Source organism: Ursus americanus, chromosome 31 (genome assembly GCF_024610735.1).
Source record: "Ursus americanus isolate L20-20 chromosome 31, mUrsAme1.1.p, whole genome shotgun sequence".
Classification (NCBI taxonomy): Eukaryota; Metazoa; Chordata; class Mammalia; order Carnivora; family Ursidae; genus Ursus; species Ursus americanus.
Genome location: NC_142157.1, coordinates 14,598,253 through 14,619,459, shown reverse-complemented (window position 1 = coordinate 14,619,459; position 21,207 = coordinate 14,598,253). Strand labels below are relative to the sequence as shown.

Below are 21,207 nucleotides of genomic sequence, written 5' to 3'. Positions count from 1 at the left end.
ATATTATCTTTAAATTTTGCACATTACAAAACCAGAAAATGGCACAGTTGCCAAATCTTCTACTTTTTAAATTTTTAAGAATTTATGTAACATCTTCAGATGTCTGTTTAGAAATTATACGGTACTTTTAAAATTTGTGTGTGAGAATAATTTTAAAATACACATTTTAGGCCTGAAGTTGAAAATGCCGAGTTAAAAGATAGAGTCAAAAAGCAAGCGGGCGGAATTGAAGAGCTTCAGGAAAACCTGTTAAGTACAAGTTCGGTAAGTCAGTCTCTTAATTTCTGTCCTACCGAAAAGGAATTTTTATTTCTCTAGTAGTAGTGTATAAGAATATTTTGGATAATATGAAAATTTTCACTGATAAAAATGTTTGTTCATATTTTTGCTACTGACTACTAGTAGTATAATTCCTCTTTATAGATGAAGTTGACTGAATTAAAAAATTAATAATTTTTATAGCAAGATTGTAATAAAAAAGATTGTGAATAGTCTAAGAAAAGCAATATTTTATACCTACCACATTTTGTTGATCTGTCAGTGGACAATTGGGTTTTTCCACCTTTTGGCTGTTAGTAATGCTGCCGTGATTATTGGTATACAGATGTCTGAGTCCCTGCTAATATTTTTCAATATGTTTAAAAATTCCCAAACTTTGAGTAATAATTTGATCTTGAATTCTGACTTTCTCTTGTAATCTAAACCCTTTAATGAGATTTGAGGGTGAATTACCTTAATGATAATTTGTTGTGATTTGTAATCAAAAATGTGTAATTTGTTGTCCTCATCAAGAATGACTACTAGGTCATTATGCAAACGTTTTTCTCAAAGGAATATCTTTTTCTCTTTGTTGGATTTTGAAAAGGAAAAGAGATGCCAGTGAAAAAGTAGAAATGAGTGCTCAATCAGGGCCTTACATAGTAACAGTACTCCTAGCATTCATTGCAAGTTCTGCAGCTCATTTCTTTTCATTCACTTGAATTAATCAGCCTTTCAGAGATTTAACAATCGAATCTCAGAAAAAATTAATGTGCAATCCCCAATTCCAACTTATTGATCCGTAGTGAAAACGATATAACTATTTACCAAGCAGAACCAGATTCTCGTGCCATTTACACCCTCCTTTGTAGGAGAGGCTACCAATGATGTAAGATGAGAGGACTGCATTGTGAGTCCTAACTTGGAACAATGAGGTAGATGCACCTACCACTAGTTTCTTTAGTCACAAAAGCTGCATACTTTCAAATTTCATTATACAGCTATACCTATGAGGGGAACTGGCACATTCTGTTGACTGGTTCTTTCCGTGGCCCAAGAAACATCGAAAATTATTTTTTTTCTAGATTTCATATAAATTAGTCACATTGGATTACTGTGCTTTTCATTGAGCGTCAGTAACATGACAATATGTTGATAAAGAGTCTTCTGTGAATGAGAATGCCAGGGTTTGTCCCCCTCCAGTGTCATACAGAAATCTATTAAGGAAGGTATCAAATATTGTAAGGTTTTTAAGAATATCTGTAGCTCTTCTGTAGATTCCAATGGAAATGAATTAGGGTTATGACAGAAAATTATTAGCCACTTTAAGGTCTACCCTGTGAAACAAAAACTTAGCTTTCAACCAACTCAGTCCATAGTCCTGACTTCTCTAGAAGGATTTAGCTCACGAATCCCCAGGCCAGAGACTACCTGGGTTAAGATATTCGATGGACACAGTTTTGAGGTGAAGAATCTGGATTGGGAAGAAGAGATATATCCCTCTAGGCTGACTTAAGCTACCAAACAACATAGTCAAGTATGTTTCTGAAAAGAACTCCAGAAGACTTCCCTAAGATCAAATCTCTACGGAATAGGAAATTATTCAAAAGAAAACAAAGGTGAAAAGTTGATAATCTGACCCTTGTGAAAAACCTTTGCATCATAAAAGAAAAGCAAGACAAAGTATGGTGGTCAGCATCCTAAGGGTAAGGGTGCCCCCTGAGATGATAAAATAACAATATACTTGAAGTAATACCAAAAAGAGTCAACATAAACTGTAGAAGATTAGCTGTCTAGGGGCACCTGGTGGCTCAGTCAGTTAAGCTCCTGCTTTCAGCTCAGACCATGAGCTCAGGGTCTTGGGATTGAGCCCTGCACCGGGCTCCCTGCTCCCTCTCCCTCTGCTCCTTCCCCCATTCATGCATTCTCTCTCTATTTCAAATAAATAATTTTTTTTAAAAAACTAGCTGATGTAGTCCACATCAGGTAACGGTTTTTGAGTGTGTGGTTTTGAATATTGTCTGTGAGGAACTAGAAGGAAGATCAAAAGGACAAATGACCTCAGTACAGGGGTCAAGGCTGGAAATGTAGATTAGAGAATCCGGTTTTGAAGCCTTGAGATTTAAACAACTTGGAGAGGATTTGAAGAGAGGAAGAGCAAGGGTCAGGGACTAAATGTTAGCGGTTGCTGTCATTTAGAAATAAAATGGGATTAGAAGAGAGGGGAGGGTGTGGTCATTGTTTTCAGGGGCTGCTGAGAAGTAAAGTGGATAAGGACTTTAAAAAAAAGATCCTTGATGACCCTCAAAATTTTTTAGTGGAATTCCAGGATGGAAGCTCAGATTTTAGTGAAAAGAAGAAAAGTGATGAAAAGTTGAATCTGTGGATGAAAGGACACATTAAATAAAGAATGTTCAAGGCCAGCGAAAGGGGAGAAGCAGGATGATAGTAAAAGCTGCAGGAGTTAAGCAAAAGTTTTTCTATAATATCGAGAAGACTTAAACTTTATTTAAAGAGAAAAGTAGTTAATAGAAAAGAAGAAATTGAAATTTTGCAGAGAATGCTTGAAATGCTTGCAGAGAATGAGAGTATCTCATCCTAAAGTCAGATGATCATCAAAACTGTAATGGGGACTGCATAGGAATTTTTCAGAGGTTATCTTAGAAAGGTGTGATCTCACAGAACGCAGAGTATCTTAAGCTATGGATGAAAATGCTTCTAGGGTATCGTCAGAAAGTAAAATGTAAGTATAGCCACTTTTAAAATGTTTTCATTAACACTTAGTATTAATATGGGTAAGAACCTCTGTATTTCACAAGTAAATTTTGGCAATTTAAATTCTAGAAAAAATAATGATGACAGTGTAAAATCAGTTTAAGCTGTTTGAAGAAAGTTCCTTACATTTGAAATTTGTTTTTATTGGCATCAGGTTTGTAAAACTACATTAGATAAAATTTAAAATCATAAATTTTAAACTACATTATATACATTTAAAATTAAAGTTAATTATAAACCATTTATATAATGATAAAACATACAATTATAAATTTTAATTTATAAAATTTATAAAATGTAGTTTATAAAACTGTCTACACATGTCTTAGTCATGAATTCATGAGAAATAATATTTTATGAAAGAAGAATGAGTATCTAGATTTTTAAAGATAATTTTCTTTAAAATGTTTTTTCAAAGTGTGATGATAAAAGGGGAGAGATGAAGAAATTTATTGAGTTAAAACAATCTCTGGAATATTGTTTGGATCAAGAAGTGAAGAAAAATGGTCAATTAGAAAAAGAGATTACTAGGTAAGACTGTAATATTTCAGATCATTTTAACCATTAATTAATTGATTTAACTATCATTTTACTTTATTAAAACCTAAATACAAATTCTTGCCAAAATATTATACTTACACTTTAATTAGATTCCTTAAATAGTAACAATAGTTCCCTTAACAATAGCAACTGCACTTTTCATCGTCCACCTTGAATAGTTTCTGCAAGATATCTTTGTTCTTTGGTAATCTTTCCTTTTAATAGTGTTCTTCCCTTCAAACCAATATTTTAGTATCTAAAAACCTCTCTGTGTCATTGTTTAATCACCTCAAAAGTTATCTTGGTTTGGCTTCTATATTCTTATTTTGTATTATTGTTTAATTTAAATTCAATTCATCAACCTATGGTGTATTATTAGTTTCAGAGGAAGAGTTCAGGGATTCATCAGTTTATATAACACCCTGTCCTGATCACATCAGGTGCCCTCCTTCATGTCCATCATCCAGTTACCCTATCCTCCCACCCTCCTCCCCTCCAGCAACCCTCCGTTTGTTTCCTATGATTGAGAGTTTCTTATGATTTGTCTCCTGCTCCGATTTCATCTGCTTTTATTTTTTCCTCCCTTCCCTTAGGCTCCTCAGTTTTGTTTCTTAAATTCTACATACCAGTGAACTCAAATGATAATTCTCTTTCTGATTGAATTATTTCACTTAGCATAATACCCTCTAGTACCATCCACATCACGGCAAATGGTACAATTTCATTTTTTTGGTGGCTGAGTAATATTCCATTGTGTATATATATACGCACACACACACACACACACACACCACATCTTTATCTGTTCATCTGTCATTGGACATCTGGGCTTTTTCCATAGTTTGGCTATTGTGGACATTGCTGCTATAAACATTGGGGTGCAGATGCCCCTTCGGATCGCTACATTTGTATCTTTGGGGTAAATCCCTAGTAGTGCTATTTCTGGGTCTTTGGGTAGCTCTGTTTTCAACTTTTTGAGGAACCTGCATACTGTTTTCCAGAGTGGCCGTACCAGCTTGCATTCCCACCAACAGTGTAAGAGGGTTCCCTTCCTCTGCATCCCTGCCAACATCTGTCATTTCTTGACTTGTTCATTTTAGCATTTTGACTGGTGTGAAGTGATATCTCGTGGTGGTCTTGATTTGTATTCATTTCCCTGATGCCGAGTGATGGTGAGCATTTTTCACGTGTCCGTTGGCCATTTATATGTCTTCTTTGGAGAAATGTGTGTTCATGTCTTCCACCCATTTCTTGCCCGGATTATTTGTTTTTTGGGTGTTGAGTTTGATAAGTTCTTTATAGATTTTGGATACTAGCCCTCTAACTGATATGTCGTTTGCAAATATCGTCTCCCATTCCGTGGTTGTCTTTTGGTGTCGGCGACTGCTTCCGTTGCTGTGCAAAAGCTTTTTATCTTGATGAAGTCTTTGTTTCCCTTGCCTTTGGAGACATGTCTAGCAAGCAGTTGCTGCGGCTGAGGTCACAGAGGTGGCTGCCTATGTTCTCCTCTAGGATTTTGACGGGTTCCTGTCTCCCACTTAGGTCTTCCATCCAGTTTGAGTCTATTTTTGTGTATGGTGTAAGAAAATGGTCCCGTTTCATTCTTCTGCATGTGGCTGTCCAATTTTCCCAACACCATTTGTTGAAGAGACTGTCTTTTTTCCACTGGCTGTTCTTTCCTGCTTTGTCAAAGATTAGTTGACCATAGAGTTGAGGGTCCATTTCTGGGGTCTCTATTGTGTTTCATTGGCCAAAGAAACAGAATGTTTTTGTGCCAGTACCATACTGTCTTGATGATTACAGCTTTGTCATAGAGCTTGAAATCCGGAATTATGATGCCACGAGCTTTGGTTTTCTTTTTCAACATTCCTTTGGCTATGCAGGTTCTTTTCTGGTTCCATACAAATTTTAGGATTATTTGTTCCAGCTCTGTGAAAAAAGTTGATGGTATCTTGATAGGGATTGGATTGAAGGTATAGACTGCTCTAGGTAACATAGCATTTCAACAATATTTGTTCTTCCAGTCCATGAGCGTGGAATGTTTTTCCATTTCTTTGTAGTTTCCTCAGTTTCTCTCATGAGTGTTGTAGAGTTTTCAGAGTACAGAGCCTTTGCCTCTTTGGTTAGGTTTCTTTCTTTTTTTTTTTAATTTTTTTTAATTTTATTATGTTAGTCACCATACAGTACATCCCCGGTTTCCGATGTAAAGTTCGATGATTCATTACTTGCGTATAACACCCAGTGCACCATGTAATATGTTAGGTTTATTTCTGATTTCTAATCTTACGGTTTTTGGTGCAATTGTAAATGGGTTTGACTCCTTAATTTCTCTTTCTTCTGTCTCATCGTTAGTCTATAGAAATGCAACTGATGTCTGTGCACTGATTTTTCTATCCTGCCAGCTTGCAGAATTCCTGTATGAGTTCTAACAAGTTTGGGGTGGAGTCTTGTTCCACCATATTCCATATTGTGGAGTCTTGTTCCACCATATTCCATAATGTTCCATATTCCATACATAGAGTATTACGTCTGCGAAGAGAGTTTGACTTCTTCTTTGCGGATTCGGATGCCTTTTGTTTCTTTTTGTTATCTGATTGCTGAGGCTAGGACTTCTAGTACTATGGTGAACAACAGTGGTGAGAGTGGACATCCCTGCCATGCTCCTGGCCTTAGAGGAAAAGCCCTCGGTTTTTCCCCATGGAGAATGATATTCCCTGTGGGCTTTTTGAAGATGGCTTTTATGATATTGAGGTTCTGTTCCATCTATCCCTGCACCGTGAAGAGTTTTAATCAAGAAAGGATGCTGTACTTTATCAGTTGCTTTTTCTGTGTCTATCGAGAGGATCATGTGGTCCTTGTCCTTTCTTTCCTTAAAGTAGCATATCACATTGATTGATTTGCAGATGTTGAACCACCCTTGCAGCCCAGAAATAAATCCCACTTGGTTGTGGTGAATAATCATTTTAATGTACTGATGGATCCTGTTGGCTAGTATCTTGGTGAGAGTTTTTGCATCCGTGTTCATCAGGAATATTGGTCTGTAATTCTCCTTTTTGGTGGGGTGTTTGTCTGGTTTGGGGATCAAGGTAATGCTGGCATCATAGGAAGAGTTTGGAAGTTTTCCTCCCATTTCTATATTTTTGAAACTGCTTCAGAAGAATAGGTATTAATTCCTCTTTAAATGTTTGGTAGAACTCCCCAAGGAAGCCATCGCCTTGGAGTTTTGTTTGTTGGGAGAGTTTTGATAACTGCTTCAATTTTCCTTGCTGGTTACGGGTCTGTCCAGGTTTTCTGTTTCTTCCTGTTTCAGTTTTGGTAGTTTATACGTCTCTAGGAATGTATCCATTTCTTCCAGATTGCCTAGTTTGTTGGCCTATAGTTGTTCCTACTATGTTCCTTAAAATTGTTTGTATTTCCTTGGTGCTGGTTGTGATCTCTCCTCTTTCATTCGTGATTTTATTTATTTGGATCCTTTCTCTCTTCTTTTTGCTAAGTCTGGCCAGGGGTTTATCGATCTTACTAATTCTTAACCAGCTCCCAGTTTCGTTGCTGTGTTCTACTGTTCTTTTGGTTTCAATTTCATTGATTTCTGCTCTGGTCGTTATTAATTCTCTTCTCCTGCTGCATTTGGGCTTTAATTGCTGTTCTTTCTCCAGCTCCTTTAGGTGTAAGGTTAGGTTGTGTATTTAGACCTTTCTTGTTTCTTGAGAAAGACCTGCATTGCTTTGTGCTTCCCTCTGAGAACCGCTTTTGCTGCATCTCACGGGTTTTGAACAGTTGTGTTTTCATTTTCCTTTGTTTCCATGAATTCTTTTAATTCTTCTTTAATTTCCTGGTTGACCCATTCATTCTTTAGTAGGATGCTCTTGAACCTCCATATATTTGTGTCCTTCCAATTTTATTCTTGTGACTGAGTGCAAGTTTTAAAGCACTGTATTCTAAAAATATGCATGGCATAATCTCCATCTTTTTGCCCTGGTTGAGTCCTGATTTGTGACCCAGTGTGTGATCTACTCTGGAGAGTGTTCCATGTGCACCTGAGAAGAATGTGTATCCTGTGGCTTTAGGATGAAATGCTCTGAATATATCCGTGAAGTCCATCTGGTCCAGTGTGTCATTCAAAGCCCTTGTTCTTTGTTATCTTTTGCTTAGGTGATCTATCCATTGCAGCGGGTGGGGCGTTAAAGTCCCCTACCTACTATTATTGTATCATCATTGATGTGTTTATTTACTTTTGTTATTAATTGGTTTATATAATAGGTTGCCCCCATGTTAGGGGCATAAATATTTACAATTGTTAGATCTTCTTGTTGGATAGACCCTTTAATTATGATAGTGTCCTTCCTCATCTCTTATTACAGTCTTTGGTTTAAAATCTAATTTGTCTGACTTAAGGATTGCTACCCCAGCTTTCTTTTGATGACCATTAGCATGATAAATGGTTTTGCACTTCCTCACTTTCAATCTGGAGGTGTCCTTGGGTCTAAAACGAGTCTCTTGCAGAGAGCCTATCAATGGGCCTTGCTTTTTTATCCAATCTGATACCCTGTGTCTGTTGATTGGGGCTTTTGACCCATTTACATTCAGGGTCACTGTTGAAAGATATGAATTTAGTGCCATTGTATTATCTGTAATGTCACTGTTTCTGTATATTGTCTCTGTTCCTTTCTGGTCTGTGTTACTTTGTGGCTCTCACTTGGCTTCAAGGATCCCCTTTAATATTTCTTGCAGGGCTCGTTTAGCGCTCACAAATTTTCTAGGTTCTGTTTGTCCTGGAAACTCTGTATCTCTTCTTCTATTTTGAATGAGAGCCTTGCTGGATGAAGTATTCTTGGCTGCATATTTTTACCATTTAGCACATTGAATATATCATGCCAGTCCTTTCTGGCCTGCCAGCTCTGTGTGGACAGGCCTGCCCACCAGCTTTATGTTTTCATCCTTGTCGGTTAAGGACCTCTTGTCCCAAGCTGCTTTCAGGATTTTCTCTTTGTCTCTGAAATTTGCAAGCTTCACTACTGTATGTCAAGGTGTTGACCTACTTTTATTGATGTTGGAGGGGATTCTCTGTGCCTCCTGGATTTGAATACCTGTTTCCTTCCCAGATTAGGGAAGTTCTCTGCTATAATTTCTCAAATACAGCTTCTACCACCCCCCCTTTCCTCTCCTACTGGGATCCCAATTATTCTAATATTGTTTTGCTTTATGGTATCACTTATCTCTCGAATTCTCCCCTTGTGATCCAGTAGTTTATCTCTCTTCTTTCTCAGCTTCTTTATTCTCCCTCATTTTGTCTTCTGTATCACTATTTCTCCTTTCTGCCTTCTTTATTCTAGCAGTTAGTACCTCCTTTTTTTATTGCATGTCATTAACATCGTTTTTGATATCGACTTGATTAGATTTTAGTTCATTTCTCCAGAAAGTAATTCTTTAGTGTCTTCTATGCTCTTTTCAAGCCCCGCTAGTATCTTTGTACTTGTTATTCTGAACTCTAGTTCCAACATCTTATAGCCAAAATAATTAGTTCCTTGGCAGTCATTACTGTCTCTTGTTCTCTTATTTGAGGTGAGTTTTTCCATCTTGTCATTCTGTCCAGAGAAAAATGGATGAATGAGAGAACAAAATACTAAAATGGCAACCAGAACTCCAGAAAAATACACACTAAACAAATCAGAAGAGACCCAAAACCCAAAAGAAAGAAAATTAAAATTAAGAAAACAAAGAATATAATCAGAGAGGTGAACAGAACAGAATAATACACTGGATCCCGTGTGTATTTTGGTCTGTTAGAAAACTACATCCCAAAATTGTAAAGAAAGAAAAACTTTTATATATAAAAATAAAATTAAGTATAATGAAAGGATAGCATGTAGCCATAAAAATGAAAATTAACAAAGACTTGCAGAAAGTGGTCGCTTTTCTTTTTTCTTTTTTTGATTATTAACATATAAAGTATTACTTGTTTCGGGGTGCAGGTCTGTGATTCATCAGTGTTACATAATACACAGTGCTCAACACAACACATACCCTCCCCAAAGGTGGTCACTTTTCCATTTGTAGAATTGCAGCCGTTATTTTCTTAGATCTCTGGTTGATTTCACACGTGTTCAGAATGGTTTGATAAGCTATCTAGTGAGTTCTGGACCAGATAAAACTAAGCAATCCTACTCCTCTGCCATCTTTTCTAATTCAACTGGCTTATATTTTCTTTCTGCATTTTTAAATTATAAAATATACATAGAAAAATATATGTGTGACTCAAAGAAGAATAAAATGAGCAGTCGTGTTTTTACCACTAAGATAAAAAAAAAAAAAAGTCTTTGCAGTGTCTCTGTAGCTCCCACAGGGCTTCCTTTCTGTTTATTTGCTGAGTGCTTAAGTTTGTTCTCTGGTTTTCATCAATACTTTTCTTTCATTTAACTCTCTTTCTCTGCATTGTTTTGTATCCCTTTCGCTTTGCTAACAGTGTCCTAGCTAAGACATGTAGATTTTTTTTTCTGAAACAGTCTCATAGACCATCACACATTATCTCTTTGCTGATTTCCTTTCTTCTAAAGCTCTGTCTCTTCCTTCTCCCTCTCAAATCAGACTTTAAAGATTTTTTTTTCTTTTTTCTCCCTTTTGAATTATCTCCCTTGATGTGTTTTATATGTATTTTCTAGTTGGAGACTGTGGTTAGTAGGTACCAAAATGTATTTTTGTGTCTTTTTAAGACATTCATACATAAGTAGGCTTTTGTTCTTCACCTTAGATACTAGTCTCTGGTTTATAGTCACTGTTTAATAATAGATTATTATATTAATATACTGAAAATAGATATTAATAATAACATATATAAGAACTCTTAATGTAGTTACAGTTTTAACTCTTTGACTGCCATATGTGTGATAAAAATTTTCTCCATATTTTTTACCTAAGATTATTATTTAGTATGTTCTCAAACAGTGTGAGATTGGGTCAATTGAGAGATCATAATTTATAGATTTGTTTATGTGATAGAACATAGTATCTATTTAAATAATTATTAAATATTTACTCTTAAAGAACCTGACTTACTCATTCTATCCCTTCTGCAGACTTAAGAAACTTTTAAGCATGACAAGAAGCGAGGTAAGTGAATATGAAAATGGAGAGCTTAGTTTCCATGGAGATTTAAAAAACAATTAAACTGAAATGGATACTCAGATTAATATGATAAAGCATAAGGTAATTTTTAATTAGTTTTGGGACTCTGAAATCATTTAATTTTGGCAAATAAGTCACTCAGTGCTTTGAGCAGTGAAATACAGATTTTCCTGTTAATTTTATATACTCGCTACATTTTTTTTTGTAACAGCTTTATTGAGATAAATGAACATAACATGCATATTCAAAGAGTACCACAGTCAATTTTAGAACATTTTGTCACCCTAGAAAGAAACCCTGTACCTTTTACCTGTCACCCTATGCTAGTTTCCCCTTCCCTACTCTTCTTAGCCCTAGGGAACCAGTACTCTACTCTCTGTTTCTATAGATTTGCCTATTTTGGACATTTCATATCAACGGAATCACACAATATGTGTTCCTTCGTGACTGCCTTCTTTCATTTAGCATAATGTTTTCAAGGTATACCTATTTTGTAGCATGTGTCAGTACTTTATTTCTGTTTATTGCTGAATAGTATCCCACTATGTGGACAGACCACATTTTATTTATTCCTTTATCAGTTGGTGGGCCTTTGGTTTGTTTTGCTTTTTGACTGTTGTTAATAATGCTGTTGTAGACACACATGTACAAGTTTGTATGTGAACATTTTCATTTCTCTTGGGTATATACTTATAAATGGAATTGCTGGGTCACATGGTTACTCTCTTTAACCTTTTTTTTTTTTTTTTTTTTTTTTTAACATTTAAGGAACTGCCACACTTTTCCAACATGGCTGCACCATTTTACATTTTCATCAGCAGTGTTTGAGGGTTCTCATTTTTCCTGACTTTTGCCAATGTTTGTCATTATCTGTTGTTTTTATTATAGCCATCCTGGTGGGTGTGCTGTGTCATCTTATGGGTTTTTTTGTTTGTTTGTTTCAAGTTTCTATTTAAATTCTAGTTAATTAACATATTGGTTTCAGAAGTAGAATTTAGTGATTGATCACTTATATACAACACCCAGTGCTCATCACAACAAGTGCCCTCCTTAATACCCGTCATTCATCTAGCCCACCCCCAACCCACCTCCCTCCACTACAGCAACACTTAGTTTTTTCTCTGTAGTTAAGAGTCTTTTATGGTTTGCCTCCCTTTCTCTTCTTTTTTTCACCCTTCTGCTGTGTTCATCTGTTTTGTTTCTTAAATTTCACATATGAGGCAAATCATATGGTACTTATTTTTCTCTGACTGACTTGTTTAGCTTAGCATAATACACTTGATGAGTTCCATCGATCTTGTGGTTTTGATTTGTATTTTTCTTGAAACTAATGATGTTGAGGGGTGCCTGGGTGGCTCAGTAGGTTAAGTGTCTGCCTTCTGCTCAGGTCATGCTCCCAGGGTCCTGGGATCACGAGCCCCACGTCGATCTCTGTGCTCAGCAGGGAGCCTGCTTCTCCCTCTCCCTCTGTACCTCCCCTTGCTTGTGCGTGCGCGCTCTCTCTCTGTCAAATAAACAAATAAAGTCTTAAAAAAAAAACCAAACTAATGATGTTGAGCATCTCATCTGTTTATGTGGTTATTATCCATTTTTTTTATTTTTAAAGATTTTATTTATTTATTTGACAGAGATAGAGACAGCCAGCGAGAGAGGGAACACAAGCAGGGGGAGTGGGAGAGGAAGAGGCAGGCTCATAGCGGAGGAGACTGATGTGGGGCTCGATCCCACAACATCGGGATCACGCCCTGAGCTGAAGGCAGACGCTTAACTGCTGTGCCACCCAGGCGCCCCGGTTATTATCCATTTTTATATCTTCCTTAAAGAACAAATCAGTCCTTTTGCCCATTTATTTATTGGATTGTCTTTTCATTATTGTTAGAGTTATTTATATATCCTAAATACAAATCCCTTATCAGATATAGGATTTTCAAATATTTTCTCTTATTCAGTAGCTTGCCTTTGCACTTTCTTGGTGGTGATATTTGAAGCAAAGAAGTTTTTAATTTGGATGAAATATACTTAATCTGCTTTTGTCTTTTGGTGTCCTATCAAAGAAACTGTTGCCAAATCCAGTCACAAATGATACACTTATGTTTTTTTCCTAAGAGTTTTATAATTTTAGCTCTTATATTTTGAGTTAATTTTGTATATATGCTGTGAGGTAGAGGTGTAACTTTATTACTTTGCATGTGCATATCCATTTGTCTCAGTAGCTTTTGTTAAAAAGACTATTCTTACTCCATTTAATTGTCTGACACCCTTGTTGAAAATCAGTTCACCATAATGTGACAGTTTATTTTTAGATTGTCAATTCTAATACACTGATCTATCTGTTTATCCTTATGTCACTCCTCAATCAAATTTTATGAGAATTCTTCCCTGCTCGTCTTGTAAATTACCACTCACTTATGTAATAATAAAAAGTCAGTGTAGTAGAACTTAACTTTACTCCTGTAGAAATTTTTTGCTTCTCGAGGAAGCCTTTTACCAGCTTATGCCTTGCTGACTCCATGATATGATGTGAAGTTAGGCTCAAAAAGATAGAGTCCTGTTTCTTTTCTCCATTCATATCTTAAGTCTGTCACTCAGTGCTTCCCACGTCCATTTCCATCAAATCTTGGTTGTAGGATCTGCTGTCTACTCTTTACTTCATTATGTTTTATTAACTTGTGATAAAGCATAGACTCATCCATAAATTTCACCATCTAGGAAGGAAAAGATGAACTGTGGGCCGTCGGCTTTCCTGTGTTCAAATCTTGCTAATCCATCATCTTGCAACTCACAGATACTTTTTCACTTGGTTCTTGTGTATAACACTGGTGCTGATCCTGTTCTTGGCACAGATCCTACGTTCTCAGAAAACACAGTTGTCTGTATCCATCTTCTTGGACTTTAAATAGAAAGATAAGGTATTGTAATAGCTCAATACATAATTAATGGAATAAACATTTCATTATATTATTTCAAGAATACAGCTGTAAAATATCAGGTAGTGTTTAACTGAGTTATCAGAGGCAAATGGATTAGCAATTTGAATTCCAAAAACATTTCAAAGCCAGTTTGTATGATAAGGGGAAGCATTGTGGTACAACATAAAGATGAGATGGTCTTACTTACCTCCCCACACAAATAAGCTTGGAGTAAGAGAAAGGAGAAATTATATTTAATTTAAATAGTGCCAAAGGACAGTTCATTTGGTTTGCTACTGAAAAGATTAAAAAGGATTCCATAATGTTCTCTTTATTTCCTCACTGATGAAAGTAGAATGAAGATTGAGTATTCGATTGATTAAAAAATACTCAAGGCTGCCTATTTCTTTTAGAATTTCAGTTAATGGAGATCAGGTAAAAGGTCCAATTTTGGTTTAAACTATTTCTGGTTTCTCAGCTGTTCTACTTCAAATCATACTCTCTCTCTGCTTGCCAGTCTTTCTTCTCCCCTAACTTGAGGGGAAATTCTATAGAGGCATTCCTGCCTAGTCGTAGTAATTTGTAATTGAAGGGACTCCTAGAAAAATGTCTTAAGAGAAAGGAAGATGGTGGCAGAGTACGAGGAGCCTAGGTTCACCTCCTACCTAAAGACTGACAGAACAAACTCTACAACTAAGGAGAGAGAAGAGACCGCATCGGAGAAGGTAGGAAGCACAGAGATGTGGTTTAGGAGAGCAACAGATCCTGGCTGCTGCAGAGGGGAGGGAGTCGTGGTCATGGAGAAGGCAGGAGAAAGGAGTACATGGGAATGCACAAAGAGAACGTTTCCCCATAGGCACTGGCTTGGAAAATGAGAGGGGCTGAATTTCACAAGTGCTTACAACTAGGGGGGCTTAAAGCCTGGAGTTCTAAAGGTCATTGAGCTTGGCTGGGCTAGAGCCTGTAGGGCACTGTGCTGCTCTTGGAGAGGAGGCAGGCAAACAACCCGGGAGCATGCAGCATGGAAACAGCAATCTGAACAATGCCTGGGGCATACAGTGGGGAGATTACTTGCTCTTTTCAGAGCACATCCCTGCGAGGCGGTGTTCATGGAGACACCTCTCTGGGAGCAAAGGAACCAGCTGGCGCCATTTCCCTCCACTGGCCCTCAGCACAAACAGAGAGCCACCTGTGGGGAGCAGTGTAGCTCTGACACTGGCTGCCTAGTTTGCTTGCACCAGCAACATCCCCTTGCACTCCAGTGGAGCTGCCTGCTCAGTCATTCTTGCCTCAGTTCCAGCACAGCAGGCCTTACCTCCAGAAGACCAGCACAAGCCCCTGCCCACACCATGTCTCCTGACCAGATTTGGGAGGGCCTCAGTTCCATTGGAGGGGGTGACAGATCTTATTTCACAAGCACACCAGAGCACACTTAGTTAAAAGTTGCTACATTGAGGCCAGGTACCAAACACTGCCAACAGCAGGTAGGGAGATCCTCTACCGATAACTGGCCTGAAGGATAGAGCAGCCAGAACACAATAGCAGAGTCCATGTAGCACACACTGGAGACACTCCCCTAAGTGCCAGACCCTGGGCACTACATGGCATCTTTTTCATAAGTCCATTACTTTCAGGAGCAGGTGACATAACTGGCTTTTCTAACACAGAGAAGCTGGTAGAGACTTAGACAAAATGAGAAAACAGAGAAATTAATCTCAAATGAAAGAACAGCATAAGGCCACGGGACCAGAGATTTAAGTGAGACAGTTATAAATATCATGCCTGATGGAGGATTTAAAGCAGTGATCATAAGGATACTCACTGGACTTGAGAAAAGAATGGAAGACATCAGTGAGACCCTCACAACAGAGATAAAAGAGTTAAAAAAGAATCAGAGATGCAGAGTGCAATCGGTGAGATGAGAAACACACCTGATGCAATGGACAGCAGGCTGGAGGAAGAGGAACAGATTATGACCTAGAGGACAAATTAATGGAAAGCACTGAAGCTGAAGAAGGGAGAGAAAGAAGAATTATGCCAAATGAGACTAGACCTGGGGGGCTCAGTGACTCCATCAAATGTAATAACATTCATGTTATAGGAATCCCAGTAGAAGAAGAGAGAGAAAAAGGGTAAGAAAATTTATTTCAACAAATAATAGCAGAAAACTTCCCTAATCTGCAGAAGGCAACAGACATCAAGATCCAGGAGGCAGAGAAAAGTCCCATCGAAATCAACAAAAGCAGGCCAACACCAAGACATATTGTAATTAAATTTGCAGTGTATACTGATGAAGATAACATCTTAAAAGCAGGAAAACAAGGCAGTAACTTCCAGGGGAAGCCCCTTAAGGCTAGCAGGAATTTTTTCAACAGAAACTTTGCAAGCCAGAAGGGAGTGGCATGATATATTCAACGTGGTGAACGGAAAAAATCTGTAGCCATGAAGACTCCATCCAGCAAGCCTATGACTCAGAATAGAAGGAGAGAGAGAGTTTCCCAGACACAAACTAAAGGAGTTTGTGACCACTAAACTAACCCTGCAAGAAATATTAACGGGGACTCTTTGAGTGGAAAGAAGAGACCAAAAGTGACAGTATCAAGGCAGGACACAAACAAGTAGCAAAAATGAACATTTATGTAAAACCTAAGGAACACAGAAAAAAAGGATATAAAATATAATACCTTATCTAAAGCATAGGGAGAAGAAAAGAATGGGTTCAAACTTAAATGAGCAGCAACTTAAGATAAGACTGCTATACGCAGAAGAGGTTATATACAAATCATATATCAAAAACCACTAATAGGGGTGCCTGGGTGGCTTAGACAGTTAAGCATCTGACTCTTCGGGACGCCTGGGTGGCACAGCGGTTAAGCGTCTGCCTTCGGCTCAGGGCATGATCCCGGTGTTACGGGATCGAGCCCCACATCAGGCTCCTCTGCTATGAGCCTGCTTCTTCCTCTCCCACTCCCCCTGCTTGTGTTCCCTCTCTCGCTGGCTGTCTCTATCTCTGTCAACTAAATAAATAAAATCTTTAAAAAAAAAAAAAACATCTGACTCTTCATTTCAGCTCAGGTCATGATCTCCAGGTTGTGAGATTGAGCCCCACAATGGGCTCCATGCTGGGCATGGAGTCTGCTTAACATTCTCTCTTTCCCTCTCCCCACCCCACTCATGCTGTCTCTAAAAAGAAAACCAAAAACAAAACCATTACTAGATATGCAAAGAGGAGAAAGAAACCCAAATATATCACTAAGGAAAATCAGCAAAGCATCAAAAACACAAAAAAGGATCAGAGAAAATCTCCAGAAACGACCACAAAACAAGTAGTAAAATGACAAATACATATCTATCCATACTGACTTTGGATATACATAGGCTAAATGCTCCAATCAGAAGACATAGGATGTCAGAATGGATAAAAAAGAAAAAAAAAAAAAGGCTCATCTCTATGCTGCCTACAAGAGACTCATTTTTGACATATGGACACCTGCAGGTTGAAAGTGAGGGGATGGAGAAACATGTATCATGCAAATGGACATCAAAAGAAAGCCAGAATAGCAATACTTACATTGGACAAAATAGAGTTTAAAACAAAGACTGTAACAAGAGACAAGGGCACTACATCATAATAAAGAGGACAATCTGACAGGAAGATCTATCAATTGTAAATGTTTATGACCCAACATGGGACCAGCCAAATACATAAGATTATTAAAGACAAACATAAAAGAACTAATCGATAATAATACAATAATACTAGGTTACTTTATTTTATATATATATATATTTATTATATATGTTATATTTATACTTATATAAATATTTATATTTATATATTTTAATGGAATATATTTTCATGGAATTAGTTGCTTTTATTCCTAATTACAAAAGTATCCATGAACACAATGTACAATTTGGATTTTTTCAGAAGGAATAGAAATAATCAATAGTTGGGTACTTTAACACCCCACTTACATCAATGGACAGATCAAACTAAACAGAAAGTCAACAGGGAAACAGTGGTTTTATATGACACATTGGACTAGATGGACTAAAGAGATATATTCAAAATAGTCCATCCTTAAACAGCAGAATACACATTCTGGAACATTCTCTAGAATAGATGACGTATTAGGCCATGAAACAAGCCTGAATAAATACAAAAAGATTGTATTTATTTTCTGACCACAATACTATAAAACTTGAAGTCAGCCACAAGAAACAATCTGAAAGACCACAAATAAATGTTGGCTAAGTAACATTCTGCTTAACAACGAATGGACCAACCAGGAAATATGAAATTTAAAAATACATGAAAGCAAATGAAAATGAAAAACCAGTTGCCCAAACTTTTGAGATACAGCAAAAGTGGTTCTAAGAGGGAAGTATATAACAATACAGGCCTACCTCAAGAAGCAAGAAAAATCTCAATCAGCTTAATATTACACCTAAAGAAGCTAAAAGAGGAAGAACAAATGAAGGAAGGAAATAATAAAAATTAGAACAGAAATAGGGGCACCTGGGTGGCTCAGTTGGTTAAGTGGCTAACTCTCGATTTCAGCTCAGGTCATGATCTCAGTGTCCTGGGATTGAGCCCTGCTTCAGGGTCCACACTCAGCGAGGGGTCTACTTGAGGATTCTCTCACTCCTTCTCCATTTGCCCCCCTCCCCACTCTCTCTCTCTCAAATAAACAAATCTTCAAAAAAATTAGAGCAGAAGTAAATGATATGGAAGCTTAAAAAAAGTAAAAATAGAAGAGATCAGGGGTGCCTGGGTAGCGCAGTCGTTAAGAGTCTGCCTTCGGCCCAGGGCATGATCCCGGCATTCCAGGATCGAGTCCCACATCGCGCTCTTCCGCTGGGAGCCTGCTTCTTCCTCTCCCACTCCCTGCTGTGTTGGCTGTCTCTCTCTCTTGTTGGCTGTCTCTCTGTCACATAAATAAATAAAATCTTTAAAAAAAATAGAAGAGATCAATGAAACCAGTAGCTGGTTCTTTGAAAAAATTAATAAAACTGATAAGGCTCTAGCCAGAGTTATCAGAAAGGAAAGAGAAAGGACCCAAATAAATAAAATCACAAATGAGAGAGGAGAAATAACAACCAACACCACAGAAATGCAGAGTTCTAAGAGAATATTATGAAAAACTCTATGCCAACAAATTGGACAATCTAGAAGAAATGGATAAATTCCTAGAAACATATAAATTACCAAAACTGTGAAACAGGAAGAAAGAAAAAAATTGGGGCGCCTGGGTGGCACAGCGGTTAAGCGTCTGCCTTCGGCTCAGGGCGTGATCCCGGCGTTCTGGGATCGAGCCCCACATCAGGCTCTTCTGCTACGAGCCTGCTTCTTCCTCTCCCACTCCCCCTGCTTGTGTTCCCTCTCTTGCTGGCTGTCTCTGTCTCTGTCGAATAAATAAATAAAAAAAAAATCTTAAAAAAAAAAAAAAGGAAGAAAGAAAATTTGAAGACTGATAACCAGCAAAGAAATTGAATCGTAATAAAAAAACTCCAAAAAAAAAAAAAAACCAAGTCCAGGACCGGATGGCTTCAGAGGCAAATTCTACCAAGCATTTCAAGGAAGAGTTAGTACCTATTCTTCTCAAACTGTTCCAAAAAACAGAAAAGGAAGAAAAACTTCCAAATGCATTCTATGAGGCCAGTATTACCCTGATACCAAAACCAGATAAAGACACTGCAAAGAGAACTACAGGCCACTATCTCTTATGAACATAGATGCAAAAATCCTCAACAAAATACTAGCACACTGAATTTTTTATTTTATTTTATTTTTTATGACTATGTTCGTCACCATACAGTACATCTTTAGCTATTGATATAGTGTTCCCTGATTCATTGTTTGCGTATAATACCCAGTACTGCATGCGATATGTGCCCTTCTTAATACCCTTCACCAGGCTAGCCCATCCCCTCATCCCCCTCCTCCCTAAAGCCCTCAGTTTGTTTCCCGTAGTCCATAGTCTCTCATCGTTCATCTCCCTCACTGCTATCCCCCCCTTTCATTTTTTCCTTCCTTCTCCTACCGATTTCCCTGCTATTCCTTATGTTCCACAAATGAGTGAAACCATGTGATAATTGTCTTTCTCTGCTTATTTCACTCAGCATAATCTCCTCCAGTCCCATCCATGTTGATGCAAATGTTGGGTGATCATTCTTTCTGATGGCTGAGTAATAGTCCATTGTATATATGGACTACATCTTCTTTATCCATTCGTCTGTTGGAGGGCATCTTGGCTCCTTCCACAGTTTGGCTCTTGTGGACATTGCTGCTATGAACATTTGGGTGCATATGGCCCTTCTTTTCACTACATCTGTTATCTTTGGGGGAAATACCTAATAGTGCAATTGTCAGGTCGTAGGGTAGCTATTTTTAACATCTTGAGGAACTTCCATACTGCAAAACCATAGTCTTTAAAACATTGTTGATCTGTTTATGTCAGTCAGATTTTTAAAAGTTGTATTACAATGGAGCTTTAATTTGCATTTTCATTAATTAATACAGAGTGAAATTAAATATCTTTTCCTATATTAAAAGAAAAAGACTTCCTGTAGTCATTAATCACACCTGTATCTTTGGTCGTAAATACCCATTAGTGCAATTGCTGGGTTGTAGGGTAGCTCTGTTTTTAACTTTTTGAGCAAACTGAATTTAACAATACATTAAAAAAATAATCACCATGATCAAATGGGATTTATGCCTGGGTTGCAGTGGTGGTTCAACATCTGCAAATCAATCAATGTGATACACCACATTAATAAAAGAAAGAAGAAGGATCATCTGATCATTTCAATAGATGTAGAAAAAGCATTTGACGAAGTACAGCATCCATTCATGATGAAAACCCTCAACAAAGTAGGTTTAGAAGGAACGTACCTCAACATAATAAAGGTCATATATAAAGAATGCACAGGTAATGTCATCCTAAGTGGGGGAAAATGGAGAGAAAAACTGATTAGATCTTGCTTCTAGTTATGTGCTGCTTCTCATTAGCACTGTTTGTCATTAATAAATTAATCTTAACATTTATTACTTTCCACTTTAATGGAGACCAATTCTTCTATATATGTATCTTATTCACTCTTTTTATCGCCCATTTTTCTCTTTGTCTTTTTTGTCTTTTCTTAACAAACTCCCCAAAGTTTAGTGGCTTAAAGAAATAACATTTATTTTGTTCACAAATCTACTGTTAGGAAAAGTGTGGCCAGGACAGCTTGTTTCTGTTCCCCTGGCTTCAGGTGGGGCAGCTGAAAGGTTTGGGGCTGGAACTGTTTGAAGAGTTGTTCACTCATGTCTGGTGGTGTTGATCCTGGGTGTTGCCTAGGACTATAGTTAGGGCAGGCAGCTGAAGCACTTATTACACTGGCACAACGAGACTCTCTTTGTGGCCTGAGCCACCTCACAAGATGGGGGGCTAAATTCCAGCAAGCAGCCTAACATACAGAGCAAGGCAGAAGCTCTATGGCCTTTTGTAACCTAGCCTTGGAATATACACACAGCATGACATTTACCGTATTCTGTTTGTGAGGAGAAAGTCACTAAGGTTGACCCATAGTCTTTAATTTTTTTAATGGAATGAAT

At 37.6% G+C, this 21,207-nt stretch overlaps 1 protein-coding gene across 28 annotated transcripts in view; it reads left to right on the top strand.

The window, feature by feature from the left end:
• LOC123791704 (ankyrin repeat domain-containing protein 26-like) overlaps positions 1 to 21,207 on the top strand; it is a 184,442-nt gene that overhangs the window by 141,343 nt on the left and 21,892 nt on the right. For 27 of the 28 annotated variants that reach the window (XR_015722489.1, XM_087857833.1, XM_087857831.1 and 24 more), the window contains 3 exons: positions 171 to 264; positions 3,452 to 3,564; positions 10,647 to 10,680. Coding sequence is in view for 27 of the 28 variants with exons in the window: in XM_087857833.1 (XP_087713959.1) it covers positions 171 to 264; positions 3,452 to 3,564; positions 10,647 to 10,680 (241 nt within the window). In the remaining variant the exon portion in view is untranslated. The remainder of the gene's footprint in view (positions 1 to 170; positions 265 to 3,451; positions 3,565 to 10,646; positions 10,681 to 21,207) is intronic. The other variant, XM_087857848.1, reaches the window with a different exon arrangement.